Here is a 16,381-nt window from a genome sequence, read left to right as displayed (position 1 = left end):
TGCCAAGGATGTAATTTGGCTCACAAGTCATGAAAGTCAAAGTCTCTCTTCAAAGTTCTTGAAACCATTAGCATAAAAACACATTAGCACATCCACATGACTGGAGGAGTAAGGCCAGGAATATGAGGCTATGGGCTTACGTCATGCTCATCTCCCTCTCTTGCTAATGTTCTTTTTTGTCATTAGCCTGGCGGTAGCCTTTTGACTCTTTGCTTTCCTAATCTTTTTTTAAGACATTAGCATCCAATCTATCTTACCCAGGCACCTTGGTATAAAAAACAGGCAGGTTTTTTTTCTGTTGTTGTATTTTTTATCTATCTTAAATTTTAAGAACATTTTTCACATCAAATCATTTTTGTGTTTGGACCATTTTTTTCAGGGCGTTTTGAGGGGTGTGGGGGGGAAATAAATAATCATGATTCAATATTATTTACTGCGAAACAGAGAACACATTTGTTTTATTTTTTATTATTTTTAGAGATGGGATGAGAATCCTGGAACATTTCTTAAGTGTATTCTGTCTGTTTGACCTTGTGTCTGACAATATATATGAACATGAAATACCCCCTTAACCAGTGTGACTCACAGAGCTCTCAAATCATACCTGAAGAGGTGTAAAAATATGAGGACCGTGACGGGACTGCCTGCTGCGATTTGTATTCCAGAGAGAAAAGGCCAGAATGATGGCTTACAACTTGACATATTTTGTCATAGTTGAGACCCTTTTTATGGACGATGTGGGCTTTTACAGAGTACATTTGCCCTATGTGCCTATATATTCTTTCACTCTCATTTTAAACTGCATCACTCTGAAATGTGTGTCCTTTTGAGTGTAGTTTACTAGTGTGTGTGTGTGTGCGTGTTTTTTTTTTTTAATGCACATGAACATAAACGTGCATTAAAAAACACACAAGGTTTGACCTTGTGTGTGTGTGTGTGTGTGTGTGTGTGTGTGTGTGTGTGCGCGTGCGTACGAGCGTACATGCTAAGTGCGTATGTGTGTTTTGTTTGATGAGGTTTACAAACCAAAAGTATACAGTGAATATGCTGAGAGCACTCTCTTTTATATTAATTTCAATGTAATTTTTTGCCCAATATAACTATGAAACGCACTGCACTTAATGTGGCGCACATGAAAACAGAGCTGCTCATCCTGGCCCTCAGTGACCCCATTAGTTTCACTCTTTTATGCTTGTGTCCAAAGGCTGCCATAATCAGGAATTCTTAGTCACAGTATTGTCTTTCAGGCGTAATTCCAATGAATTAGTATTTGGAAGATGTGTATAAAGGTTAAGTAGATCATAAGAATAACAGTCTGGATAATAAATCCTCCCTTTAACGTCACTTTGTAAAATCCCTAAAGTTGTGCCAGCCAAAAGTAAAGAAAAGCACTCCTTTCCAACATACTTTGGAAACAGCAATCGGGTCCCTGGAGTGATATCATTCATCTCTATCCTGGCCTGACCCTATCCATAGCTCATTCTCTTCAATCATTTTAGCCCAACGCCGGCAAAATAGATTCCACTCCCTACAGACGGCATTCAAATGCATCCCATTCAACTTTGTGGGAGAGGCTGTTGGCCAACCAGGGCTTGTCAGGTGCTTAGATTGTATCTATTGCCTTTTTCTGATAGTTGCCCCTGTGCCTTTTGTACGCCATGCTATTTGACAGTCAAAATCAATGTGGCTTAAGTAGGAGTCCCAGATCTTGCTATCTCTAAGCTTACATTAAGAAACCAACCGCAGGACAACCTCCCCCGCGCCCCAGCCTCCCCAGCCTTCCTTCCTCTTGCCACTATTTTCTGTGTGCGCTTCCGTGATTTGTGGTTGATTTCATCTTCAAGGCTTTTGATAAAATCCCCTCAATGTGATGCTAAAACCACCAGCCCACCGATCAAAGAATGTGTGGATATGTCTGCTAGGGTTTCTGTTACAAGGCTAAGTAATACCAAATTGTGATTAACTATACACCCATTGAGCATTTAATGCTGGGGACACTTGTGCCCCTGGTTTTATTGAAAACCTTATTTCTGTATCAGATGCCCATGGCTTGTGTGTAATGAACTCCAAATGACAACACACATACACACAGGCAAGTTCTTTGCATATCCTATATGAGATCCTTTGTGATAGTACCCAAGGCAAAAATAGCTGCTTTAATTTCTACACAAATCTACTCATGCTAGCAAAGGGTCACAGACAAGCTCTAAGACAATGGTGAAATAAGAGGAAGGCAAACAAATGCTAAGCAGACCATAGAAAGTTGCATCGGCAAAGAGAACTTAACGCATTTATGATATGCGGTCCTGTGGCCCCTACTGTGGGTCTATTTAATGATATGCGACAATTCATTGACTAACATCGTTTCTTAACAGTATTGTTTACATTATCGTTACCTAGGCCAACTTGTGTTCATATTATGCATGTGTACCCCCGTTGGACTGTATTATGCGTTGCGTTTTTAGTTTGGGTATGTTTAAACAGATGGGTGCACATGCACACCAAGCTACACCCGCATTCATTCATTCTTTGAAACACTCAATTTTTGGGCTTGTACACAATGTCTGTGTCAAGAAAATATGTGTTTGCTGTACGGTGTTTGCAGATGGATTGTTTTAAAAGCAAAACTTCTTACCGCTGTATCAGCTGTTGTTTCCAAAATATATAATTTAACCAATGTTATAATTTACCCTAAAAACAAGATTTTGTTTATGAAGGCTGGGATGTAGCCTACTTTGCGCGAGTTTATTATTGTTATTATTATTATTTTAGCGCATGGCATAGCCTACTAAAGTGTTTATTCATTCAGCCCCTATGGAAAAAGTTTCCACAATCCACATGCTATTTTTATGCAGTTTCATACATATGAAAAATCTTTGACATCATAATATCAAATTAGGTTAATTGTTTGCATGTTTGTGCTGTGTATAGGTGTGTGTAAGCTTATGTTACAGTACTGACCTGCCTAGGCACGTCAAAATAGCAACACCAACTGCGCTCTCCGGTAGGGCATTTAGACGAGGTCTGCACCGGTCAGTGGTGCAATAGCTTTATCGATCAGTAAAACAGCTCCATGTATCATTTGCACCTGAACAACAACTCTGCTTTTCGCCAACAGCGCAAGTGTAGTGGCGCGAAAAATCAGCTTTGCGCTATGTGCAAACTAGCAACGATATATATGCGTCGGTGTAGAAAGTAAATTGTGCAGGGTGCAAGATAGGGCCCATTATCTCATTCTGATTTAAAACAGAGGAGGACACAGAATGCAATGCAGACTAATGGCCATTCAAATCTAAGATGGCCACCAGTTTTGTTTAGTACTTTATTTTAAATAGTTTCAGTTCATAAGTATTTCATAGTGTACCTTATTTTACAATAGGTCTAGTAGGAATTTATATTATAAGAGCAGATTACCTTATAACCGAACGGTTGCTAGTTTGATCCCCGGCATCTCCTGGTGTCTAGGTGTCCCTGTGCGAGACACCTCACCCAAACTGCTCCCGACGAGCTGGCTGTCGCCTTGCATGGTTGACTCCGCCGTCGGTGTGTGAATGTGTGTGTGAACCGTTGCAAGTCGCTTTGAATAAAAGCGTCTGCTAAACGCCCTAAATGAAAATGTAATTGTAAATGCAGCCCTATCTTCTGATGGTACAGGACCAGAGGGAGGTAGGACTAATTCTGCGCTTTTGGTCTTAGTAGTAATTCCTATTTCTAACCAATTAATCTTTAATGCATGTTGATGCGGCTTGCACACTTTCATGCCGCAACATGAATGAAACATACTGTCTCTCTCTCACCCAGACACACACACCAACACACACACACAAATGTATATATAGACACACACACACACACACACACACACACACACACACACACCCTGGTCTGCCAGTTTGTCTATCCAGCCTCTCTTTTTTCTGTTATTGTGGACTGAATCAATGAGAGCTCTCATCAGTCCATAACAAATGGCTGGTAGTGTGATAAGGCAGCAGTAGGTAGGCAGCAGTTCTTCAGCCTCTGATGGATGACACCCTCGGCTAATGCAAACCAGATCTCAGAAAACAAATAAGCCCTGATGTGGTTAGGACTTGCTCACCTCCTACATCCTCACACATGCTCGCAGGCACTAACCAAGACAAATGGCCAGACTCGAGCACACGCACGCAAGCACAAAAACACGCACACACACGAACACACAAACACATACATACACACACACACAAAAATAGTTCTAGCATAGAGGAAGAAATTAATAACATTAAGACATCAGCCTGAGCAATGGGGAGCCAGGATTGTTTGGCCCTATCCTATCCTATTTTTATTCAACGTTTCATGTTTTAAAAATTACAGCATCATCTTTTTTTGCATTGCTAAGATGGTGGGTGGCCAGGGGTGGTTCTAGAATTTGAGGACATACAGGGCTTAAATGTCTTGGGCTCTGTTTGGATGTTTTTTTAATGCACTCAATACCACAATACACACACAAACACACACACACACACACACACACACACACACACACACACACACACACACACACACACACACACACACACAATGAATGCAGATACAGTTCATGAAGTTAAGAGCAAGGACAAGCCCTGTCACCGGCGCACTCTCTTTCACACCACTTCACACTCATACAAAATGTGTAGTAGGGTTGGGGGGGGCGGGCTAGCTCTGGTGCTTGAATGACACACAGAGGACCAAAAGCCGTCCTGTGTATCTGATCAACAGCATCATATTATAGTTGAGGGCTCTAAGGCAGCATCATGAGAATGATGAAGACAGATGAAAAGATCCAGGGCTTTATTTTTCATTGGGTTCTATTTTTGTAATACATAAAAAAAAAGTTAAATTCATGAAGCATTCAGGGTTGTAGCCTCAGCCTTACACACCCCGGACTAACACACCCATCCCTACTGACACCACTGAGTGCACCCCATCACACGCAAGGAGAAGCTCTCTCATTAGCCCTCAGCTCTCAGAGAGAGAGATTGATAGATACTGAATGTTGTAACGGGGAACGATCATACGTGTGTCGGTTAATCAAGTGTAAGTAGTTTCCACCCCCTTGGTAACTATGCTATTCATGATGTATATATATATATGTAGCAACACACACAGATGGGCCACTGCACATGGTATACTTTTCATCAGGGTTGTGATGTTTTACTGATGCAGCCCCTGCAGGCTACTGCACAGACTTTGCCTTTAATAGAGCATCATTAGAAAGGTCACTCTGCAGCGACTCGCCAAGGCATCCTGTTAGAGTCGACTTTGTTAACAATCCGCACTTAAAAGTACAGAGTCCCCTGATGAACGAGCCTATCCAATTAGAAGTCTGACTGTCCATAGCTGGATAGATGGAACCAACAGACGGACAGAACCACAGAGACGGATAGACAGACAGACGGGCCGACGGACATTCACGATCACATCTTCTAGACCAATCTCTGATTTCGTATCGGGCCGGACACGCCATTCGGACAAAAACCTCAAGCAGCTTTTTTCGCCCACCTTGACAGCAGCCGCACAAGAGAGAACGAGATAATGCTATAGAATTACAGTCCAGGCCAGTGCAGGATCACACTGATTACTCACAGTCAACACAGGCCCGCCCCTCTCAATTGGCCCCTCAGACGAGCAGCCGCAGCCTGTTTGGCGGCCCATATAATAATTTCAAGGTTATCAAGGAGACGGTGTGTCAAGGCCCTTATCTGGTTCTTCATTTCCTTTCTATTATGGGATATGGCAAGGAGCGCGCCCCCCTCGCAGCCCCCCATCTAGCTGTGATACGCATCGCTCCCCGTCTGCTTCAACACGTTCTCTCTGCGCACATGGCTGTGGGCTGTGGGCCGGGGGGGGGGGGTTCAGGACACTGGAGGGTGGGGGGTGAAGAGGAGGGGATGTGTGGGAGGAGGGGGTGGGTAATGTATGGAGACACAGCACAAGGTAAATCCTTGTGTTGATCGCGATAGCGGTGTCTGGGAGGATAGGGTTATTTCCGACCTTTTATGTTTTGACTAGACGTAGAAGAGCTATTTTGAGGTTTGAATATATAATCGAATGGAGAATGGTTTAAGGTGTTTTCACACGCCCTCTCTTGTTGAATCACACTTTTCATTGTTTTTACTGCAAGATCTTTTCGGGTCTCGTCTCCGAAACGCTCTATCTGCATGTGGAGACCTCATCTTTAAAATAGATCTCTGTGTCGTTTTGGTTTCAAGTATCTCATTAGGTTAGCGCCACGCACGCCGCCAGAGGCGTCTGCGAGCGATAGGGTTGCCGGTTTGATCCTCGGCTCAGGCTTTCTTCAGTGTGGAGGCAGCTCGCACTGACTGGCGCGCCTCATTGTTACCCATCGCTGTGTGAATGTGTGCACGAATGAAGTGACGCATTTATTTTGAAGGGCTATGAGTGGCCACATTTTGTTGGAAGAAGCATCACATAAATACGGCCCATTTACTTCAGCATCGGTGAGCGGTAGACATTGAACTCGCGCTGAACTCCCTCTTGGTTTTGTGTTAAATGTGCAGTCGTGTTTAGTCTCTCCCGCGTTGTGTTTCATTTGTTTGCATCAGGTGTGTGAGCAGAACAACGAGGTGACTTCAAATCTGATCTCCTCCCAAACCCAAACCAAGCTTGTCACAAAAACGTACAAACCGGCCGGCATTCATCCTGTATTAAAGTGTTAGGGTACATCTGAGGCTGTGGTTTATAAACTGTCCACACTGTGCTCTGTGGGGGCTTTCTTTGTGTGTGTGTGTGTGTGTGTGTGTGTGTGTGTGTGTGTGTGTGTGTGTGTGTGTGTGTGTGTGTGTGTGTGTGTGTGTGTGTGTGTGTGTGTGTGTGTGTCTGAAAAAGACTTGGCATCAGACAGAATGGTGCACAATCCTGAATGCCAAAGCTTTAAAATATTCGGTTTTATAGTAGCAGCACTGAAGACACCTGGACCCTCTAAAAGGCAGTCTAAATAGTTAGAATACAATGATATGTTTACAATTTGATATGGGTTGCGTGGAGCAAGGTAGCTAGCTGTCCAAAAGTTATGAAAAAATATCACAATGTGGATGGATGGCTGGATCAATGGATCAGTATTTGGCAGGGAATCACACACAATTTCCCATTGAGAAACTCTAAATACACAACGTGAACAGACTCTCTCAGAAGGATTCCTTTCTATAGTTATTTTCTAAGGAGCTTATCTGAAAGCAGGAGCGCAGGACTAGACACAGTGTTATTGTACATCCAATACTATACTAAGGTTTTGTATCAACTTCTTGCTGAACTGCAATAAAAACGATCTTTATGCTCTTATATAACAATTTCAGTCTTTTTTTCATATAAACCATGCATTTTGGCTGACTGTATGCTGTCTTTGAAATGCATGGACATATTATCTCTTAGGAAAGTAGGTACATTACAAATAGTAAGTACTATTTGCCTATATTGACTGGACGGAGTGTTGAGCAAAAGGAGAGAATGAGGTAGAATATCTGAGAGGGCAAGAGATGGAGAGAGAGGAGGGGCTGGAGCCAGAGCCATGTCAACACAATTTGCCTAATGACATTAGGCTCATGGTCGGGCTTCCCGGAGGCAGCGGTCTGCGAAGTGGGAAGGCAGTTGTCGTTGGACAGTAACCCTCCTCCACCACAACGACTGCTACACGCGCGGCCGTTACCCTCCACCTCTCTGGCTCTCTCTCTCCCTCTGTGTCTCTGTCTCTCTCCCTCTGACTGGCGGCTCGTCAGGGGATCAAGCCCTGACGAGCTCTTTAATACCAGGCTTATGTGCTCCTCCACGACAGCCCGGGGCCCTCGCTCAGGTTTCTCTTTGTTTCGGTCGTTTCTCCGGGGCCTCACACCACCAGCCCTCCCTCTAGCGCTGGGCAGAGAGCCCCAGACCCCAGGGGGTGGGGCTGAGGGCACAGACGAGGGCCTCACCATGCAGCACCAGGCAGGGGACGAGGGGGAGCCCCCCGAACCCACGCAGGAAGGCCAGGAGGAGGGGGCCCGCGTGGGCTCCGGCTCCGCCTTCTCGGAGGAGGAGGTGGAGGAGAACACCTCTGCATCCCCACAGGAGGGACCCCCGCCCTCTGCCCAGTCCGCCGACCGCGGTGGTGGGGGTGCGGCTGGTGGTGGCGGTGGTGGTGGAGAGGGGCCCGCCACCAACCCCTCCTCCACCTCCTCCTCCTCCTCCCCCTCCTCCATAACCTGCTGCCCGCCGCGTGGCCTGTCGCTGGGGCTGACGTTGCTCCTGCTTTCTCTCCTGGGCAGCTGGGCGGTGGTGCACCTCACGCTGGGGACCCGCGGCGGCGCCCCCTTCCGGATCTCCACCAGCTACGACCGGCCGGTGAGTAGGGACACCCCGGCCACCATCGAGCCCCGCTTCACCACCAACTGCACTGTGGGTAAGTGAAGCCTTCGCTCACTCTCGCTCTCCTTCTCGCTCGCTCTCTCTCTCTATAGTTATATATATATATATATATATATATATATATATATATATATATATATATATATATATATATATATGCAAATGTGGTTCAACCCGGTCAAAGAGACAAAACAAAAATGTGAATATTTATGTTCTGGAAAGCTGCGCTCATAAAATGATGACTGCGTGTTCCCACTTTCCTTCAATAGGATCACCGTGTAATTGTCGGTTGTTTTGTTGTATTAGTTTGATGTATGAGTCACACGGCATTTATCATTGATTCCAGACGAATACAGAAAACACAGACAAGCGTTCTAAATGCACAGTAAAATAAACCGAACACAAAACAAGCAGCATTTAAAGCCGTCCAATTCCACTGAGAAGAGTCAGTTCAACAACTCGGGGGATGTCTCAAGAGGGACATTTCCTTTCTGCAAGTTTAATTTGTTGACTTCATCGTGTTGTGCATGACACCCAGATACTAACGTCAATGTCTTCCTCCGCCATCCTCCAAGAACTCAAAGAAAATTAAATTATTATAGCTGATTCAATTTCCTCTTAGCAGGATGCACAAACAGTGAACTGTATCTTGGAAAGAATATAAAAAAAACACATAGATATCATACAACATGTCGTTTCTTTACTCACCACTGAAGCAGCCTACATATGGCATGTTACATCAAATCAAATGTATATATTTATATACAATTCCTGGAATGAGAAATACAGCGACTTTATAACAGAATACACAGCTGCTGACGTTCAAACAGAATATATAGCAACGGAGCTATTTTGCCTTACATTTCGATATTTCTTTCTTTAACGCTGTCTTCTTTCTGTATTTGACGTTTACAGTTCCCCATCAAATGAAAGACTTATCAGCGAGCAGCCTCAACTGCAGCTACTCACAAAACAAAATACTTGGCCAGACTGCACTCTGAAGCCTGTGAGAAACGCAGTACAAACACAAAGTTCAGGACAACTTTTGGGCTGACATTTCATCCACTTATACTGAAACGTACTTCATATGTCTGTCGCCACAAAGTGTACCGTCGGTATCACACCACTAAAGTGCACAGAAGTGACAGCTTGAGTTTATACATTTATGCTACATCCCACAGAATCAATTGTGTGCAACCAAAACAAATTTGTCGGCTCCTCACCCGCCCACCTTTTTCCGAAAGTGATAAACAGTAGCAAGATAATGATGCGAGAATGTTTAGGCTATACCTCATTCCCCTCACGGTTAGCTATAATTGTTCCTGAGTGACGTTAATATCTCGCCAGAGATTCTGGACTGAGCAAGGGTGTGAAATGCTTGTCCATCTGTCGAGCCTATTCTCTGTTCTCTTCAAAGCCTTATTTTGGTCGGATATTCGTCCTTCTCCGTTCTCTTCAAAGCCTTATTTTGGTCGGATAGTCGTGTCATGTCTTGAATACTTAAAAACTGCAAAACAGAAAACCTGACATGAATCCAGGAAATTGGAAATTAGCTAATATGTGAAACAAACAAAAGAAGAAACGGTCTAAATAATAAATATGTGGATCCCAACTGGGCATCTCTGCCGTTATAAATTAATGTACGTGCTCTTCTGAAACGGAGGATGAATTCCTTTGAGGTTTTTCATTATATTGGAAGCAATGGAGATGGCCCATAAAACTGACTATCCCCCGCCCCCCCTCCCCATGTTCTACAAATGGATCATGTCTCTTTCACCTCTCCGACGGAGAAGGAGCCGTATGCATGGTTACCGCTGAGGCGGAATTAATAGAAAGGTCGTTTGGCGGTCGTTTGGTCAGAGGGAAAATAAATTACATCTTATCATCAATTATATCGCAGCTTAATGCTAAAGACGTTCATATAGTTGGCCGTAAAGTTATTAGGTTATATTATATAGGTTTTATAGGTTACATATATTATTTATTATTGTTGCTAGGTTATCGTCAGAGGTATTTTCTCAAGAGAAACGTATGAATTTTATGGAGAGATATTTTTATTCAGCTTATTTGATGGCATACCGAGCTGCTATTTATTTATGTTCCGGTATTGTGGAAGAAATGAATACCTCTAAATCTCTTCCCAAATGAATTTGAACAGCTCTCTGGGGAACAGTCTCTTCTACGGACATCGTGTCAGGTCCAGTCGCACATGCAAATGCGGCCTCAGTCGAACCCAGTATAATTGTCCCCTGCTTACGAGATCATTATGTTCCCCGGGCGTTGGCCTCAGCTGACAGGACATTCAAGGACGACAACAGAGACGGAGCGAAAAAAAAGAATCCCATTGTGTGCCCGGCCTCTGTTCTCTTCGGCCTCGTCGCTTCCCCCTGCTTCGCTCTGCCGGGCCAAGGGGGAAAGAAAATCCAAATCCCTGTCAACAAACACTGGCTTCCCCGCCTGTTGACATCTAGTCCATTCTCCCCCTTACCTCCTCCCACCTGCTGCCCAGCAGCTTGCACCTGTTGCAGGACTAGTCCCATTACCAAGCATCTTCTACAGCCCTGGGGTGCTGCTCAGTCCGCGGAAGGTTCTCGGTTCAAACTCATTCACCGCCAGGGATCTGGGTCTACCGCTCTCATTGTCCCTAATGAGCCCGTGCATAGTTAATTGCTGCAGCTCGTGGCTGATATTATTGTGACCAATCAAAACATACGGTGTGTGTTGTTTTCCTTTCGCTAACTGCCCTGACATTATCTCTCATGACAGGAAGATAATATTCATGGTTTGTTTATTGCGGTCCCAAAAAAAAAAAAGACCAACATCATTCTACAAATTGGTGGGCTTATTGATTCCTTTTAAGACTTTCAATTTTGTCTTGTCGCGGTTCACACGTGTCGAAACAGATTGCAAGCCTTCTGTACACTCTTTCACCAGAGTTGGAGTCCCCCCCCCTTGGTTTAAGATGAACCCAACCATAGTCTCTACTCCTTTTACTCAGTCGTTTCCAAACACAGAAGGACAGCGATTACTCAGGCCAGTGAAGTGGGAGGAGATATAGTCAATACAGGACAAATAAACAGAGCAGTGTCTGGCTCCTCTCTCTCTCCCTCCGTGCTCTCTTCAACGTTAATTAACTCATCAGTCACAGAGCCAACAAGAAATCCAATTTGCTCCACCCAAAGCAACTTGTGTGCAGCCTCTGTGCCAATATCTACCTAGTATATCCTCCCAATTTCAAGGCAGAATGCAGCCTCTTGGTGGCGTCGCACGAGCGACCCCGCTCTCATTAGCATTCACACCCAGTGTGCGTTACTCCTCTGTCATCGAGGGAAAAACCAAACTAGTGGGAAACCAAAATAATCCATTTTAGCGAAGCCTGATGCTTACCGCAGATGGCCATCGCAAACCCTCTGATCCTACATGATGTTAGGACGCATATTCAAGTGACAGCACCTTCCCCTCCTTGCATCGGGTGTAATAATGCAACAATATCAAAGTACTAGATACAATGTTTTTGTTTATATTTAAAGTGATGGATTATGTAATCTTACTCATGGAGGGATGTATCCACTGCACACCCCCACATATGTCTCAAGATAATGTCCTAAACTATATTTATATGCATCTCAAAGTAGGCTAATAATCTCTTGTCTTGTAAGGACCCAGGATTTTAGGAGTGTGGTCTGATTCCAAAAGGCCGTAGCTTCATTCATCTGCACCGTAACATGAAATAGTATGAAAATCAACTGAGCTTGCAAGGGACCATCATTGCATCGATGCTTAATGTACACCTTGGTAACCCTTAATAACCTTGTTAGAAATAAATTACGGATTTCTGTTATCCATTACATTAATATGAGGTACTCAACCCACATTGGAGATCATCACCGTCGCTTGTGGCTGGGAGTGAATCCCCCTAAATGCTGCAATTATCCACCATCTTCCATACCATGATGGTGCAGCTCCGGTGAAAAAAAAGAGAAAACTGCACGTTTCCCTCAGCCATGAAATGGAGCAGTGACGCAGAGGCAGCGACACCCATGTACCCCCTCCCTCATCCCAGAGCCCAGACCCCACCCAATCACTTCCCCAGCTCACCTTCCCCTCCCCCCTGGGAATCCGAACTGGTGACCTTGTCTCCGCCCGCACCATTTCCCTAACCCGTTTGGGCGAGTGGCGGGAGGGTTTTCCTAATGGAGCATCACGCCGAGTCCGGCACTCTGCGATAAGGTAACACGCCGCCGCACCGTGTGGGGGGTGGCGGCGGCGGCAGCGCCCCGAGGCCCATCCATCATGACCGCGGCGCGGGCCGGTGGCTGGCTGGCTGAGTGCTGGAGAGCCAGGGAGCCGGAATGGGCAGGTATATAGGGGAGAAGAAGCCAATGGCGCGGACCGAATGGGACACGTCAGGGAGGGGGGGGGGGGATGTGGCGGCGGGAAAGGATGAATGAATAAAGCAAAGATGTAGATACAAGGCCTCCAGCGCAGTAGATCAAAAGACACATTCTGTACAGGGCCAAGCGGTTTCCGTCGTCAAACAAAACGGAAAAGGGATACAATCTTTTTTATTTATTTTTTTGTTGGTTCCCATAAGGGGAAGGTCACAAACATGGATCATATTTTACCGGGCGGGGTACGGGGGTGCAGGGGTTGTGTGCATGAGCCATGAGCACAGGTGATCGATCACAGTTGACGTGAGTGTGATTTCATTGCATCCCCTCCTGTCAGTCAGTCCTGTAACCACCCGGTCCTATTGGCGTTGCCATTACTCACATCGGGTAATGCACACCTGTGTTTGCCGTGTCGGTGGAGGGGGACAAGCAGGCTAAACCTAATGGCGGAGAGACGGATACATACATACTCTATGCATACAGTGCATTCATAGAACTGTGTACAAGTCTTTCGATATATTCGCTCCCACTCACTCTGAGTCAAGCTTTTGTGATTGTTTACTTTTTCGCTGCATCTATATTTCAAGTTCATTGTAACCTGAGTACAGCACGTGAAGAATATGTGTGTATGCATGTATAACGATAAAAAAATGTATTGCGATTAATCGCATAGTATTGGTGAGTTAACTCACGATTATTCTCGTAGTATGCTGTGTTATCTCCCAATTAATCACATTATTTTAATTATATTTTAAACCCACTTCAATTGAAGTTGAGATTATCAAATGATGAATGATACATTTCATTCATACCAAATGTACTTAATAAGCAAAAACTAGACCAAGTGATCTTGAGGGAGTTTTATTGACTCACTCAGTGTGGGTTGAATATAAAACTTATGGAACACCACAGATTTGGGAATTGTAAACAGGCAGCTAATTAGTACAATTGTAAACCAACAGTTACTACAAGTGTAGCTAAATTCGAATAAGTAGCACCACAGATTTTGGAATTGTAAACAGGTTGTCACATACTGAAATTGTAATAAGGCAGTCCCTTACTGCAAGTGTAATTGAATGTAAAGTAAGTGGAATCACAATTTTAACAGCCCTAATATGTCTTTTTATAAATATATATATAGATATGTATATATATATATATATATATATATATATATATATATATATATATATAGATGGATGGATGGATATATATATATATATATATATGGATGGATGGATGGATAGATTGATTGATTGATTGATTGATATAGATAAAATAAGGTGAGACTACAGTGAATGGTGTATTCAAGGAAAGAACATTCTCTGTGAGATTTCTACTTCTTCAGTTTATCTATGTTTTTTTTTTGGGTAGTACTTTATATATAAAGTTCTTGTATAATTGTTCTTCGATAATCACATCTAGGGCCAACAACGTCAAGACGGAACCTACGCACCATATCTAAAAAATCAGAGGAGTTCCATCAAGGAGATAATGTTCGCAAACACAAGAGAAGGAAAAAAATAAATAAAATAGCTCACTTGGAAAAAATCCCCTGTGGACTAATGATCAAAGTATCAGTCCAGGATGCAAGGACCAAAGGAGCATAATACAAAACACTTAATTCACTAAGCTCCTGATAAAGTGGGGTGGAATGCTATCCGGTAGCGCTGAGCTCTTCCCTTTCCATCTCTTATGTCTGGCCTAGGGGCCTGTCGTAAGCCACGTCTCCCCCAACACAACACAACACAAGGGGAGCTCCATGTAGCTCCGAGCACCTTTCCCAAGTACCCCCAAGCAGCCTATTTATTTTTTTAAATATTGAGCAAGTGTCAAATGGCTCTAGGCAACCATATACAATATTCACGACCAAGCGCATTAAGTGGAACCGATTCGTTAATCAGGGCCGTCCTGGCTGAATGGGCCAATTTGTAAATGGACTAGACATCAACGTCGATAAACCGAAACACGCAAACATCTTTGCTTTCGATTTTGGAAGTACAACAAGGTGTGCTATATTCAATGTAACAAAGCATGAAACTCGAGCGGCAGCCATGACTGTTTGTAATGCCCTGGCATAAATGGACTGCATTTATGTAGCACTTGTCTAACAAGTGGCCACTCAAAGGGAAATGTAGTTCCTCACAGTTAACCCCAGAAGGGAAATGTAGTTCCTCTAAGTTAACACCACAAGAGACATATATTTCCTCTAAGTTCTACACCACAAGAGACGTGTAGTTCCTCCAAGTTAACACCATAAGAGACATGTTGTTCCTCTAAGTTAACACCACAATATAAATGTTGCTCCTCTAAGTTAACACCAGAGGAGACATGTAGTTCCTCTAAGTTAACACCACAATATAAATGTTGCTCCTCTAAGTTAACACCAGAGGAGACATGTAGTTCCTCTAAGTTAACACCACAAGAGACATGAAGCTCCCCTAAGTTAACGGGCTATTGGTGGCCCTGCGTTATTGGATGCATTAAGCCGCCCTTATTAGTCAATGGGAATTTGATTTACTTCTTGTAATACAATTTCTTGTAAGCCCATCATTTCTTTCTCTGTTCGGTTAGGATCTCAGTGTCTCGTCCATCACCGTGTTATACTTTGCAAGGTCCTGTTTGACAGTTTTATTGCTTTAAAAAGTAATTAAGGATCAAATATTAATGAGTTCAGGCTATCATTTACGCACGACCCTCGAAGCGGTGGTGAGGCGCAATCTGCTGCTGCTTTTGTGTTGTGATTGAGGTTTCCCAACAGGCTTTATACAAACATACGCCTCTATAAAAGGCAGTTTAAAGTCAATTTCCTCCCTCACCGCACAGATCTTAACCTGCTGTGGCTCTCTTATAGCAGGGCATGAGCGCCATCGTCACATCATAAGCAACACAGTATGAGTATGAGCGATAATGTAACCACCAGGGAGAGGCGCATGACATGGGGGCACATCCTTCAGCTATATTTCAAGTGTACACAAACACAAATAAACACCAATCATTTTCTCACACCGGCTGCAAAAGGAAACCCCAGCAACCGGTCCACTAAAATCACGCAATGCGTCCGATCGTAAATCTGTCCCCGCGCCTTTTGTGCTGAACCACCGCAGGTCGCAGCGCAAAGCAAACGGACTCGACGGCGGCGCCTGAATGCAGAGGTAGACGTTAACGGAGTTACATCAGCCTTCCCATTATAGAGCAGCCCCGTCTCCCCCGGCGCGCGCTGCCCACATGCCTCTGACGGAGCAGGCCCCGACAGAGACTGATGGCGGTTGGGCCGACCGCTGACCAATCGAGCGTGGCTCGGCGCGAGTTAATTGAATTTGCGAGCGAATGCCTCCTGCCCCCGCCCTCGCTGCATCCGTCTCCAGGAGCCCCGGCCACTGTACATCTCCATGAACGGCCCCGGGTTACCCTCCCAGAGCCCCGCTTCCTCTCCGTCCTGGGATCCTGGGAGCAGTAGCAAAGGGGCCCCTGGGGTCCCCCCCCCCACCCCTTTGTGTGTCAGCCATGCTGAGATTATGTGGTGTAGCAGCGATCACCAAAATAACTGTTGAGGAGGAGTCTATTTAAAACCACAGAGCCACCATCATATGACGCATTCAAAAGGCTTT

General features: G+C 44.5%; 1 protein-coding gene across 1 annotated transcript in view; it reads left to right on the top strand.

Annotated features, from left to right (window-relative positions):
- alk (ALK receptor tyrosine kinase) overlaps positions 1–16,381 on the top strand; it is a 278,727-nt gene that overhangs the window by 190,248 nt on the left and 72,098 nt on the right. The window contains exon 5 of the mRNA XM_030357274.1: positions 8,280–8,413. Within this exon, the coding sequence (XP_030213134.1) occupies positions 8,280–8,413 (134 nt within the window). The remainder of the gene's footprint in view (positions 1–8,279; positions 8,414–16,381) is intronic.

The sequence above is a fragment of the Gadus morhua genome, chromosome 5 (genome assembly GCF_902167405.1).
Source record: "Gadus morhua chromosome 5, gadMor3.0, whole genome shotgun sequence".
Lineage (NCBI taxonomy): Eukaryota > Metazoa > Chordata > Actinopteri > Gadiformes > Gadidae > Gadus > Gadus morhua.
Note: the sequence above shows the minus strand (reverse complement) of the source record. Positions and strands in the feature narration are given on the sequence as shown.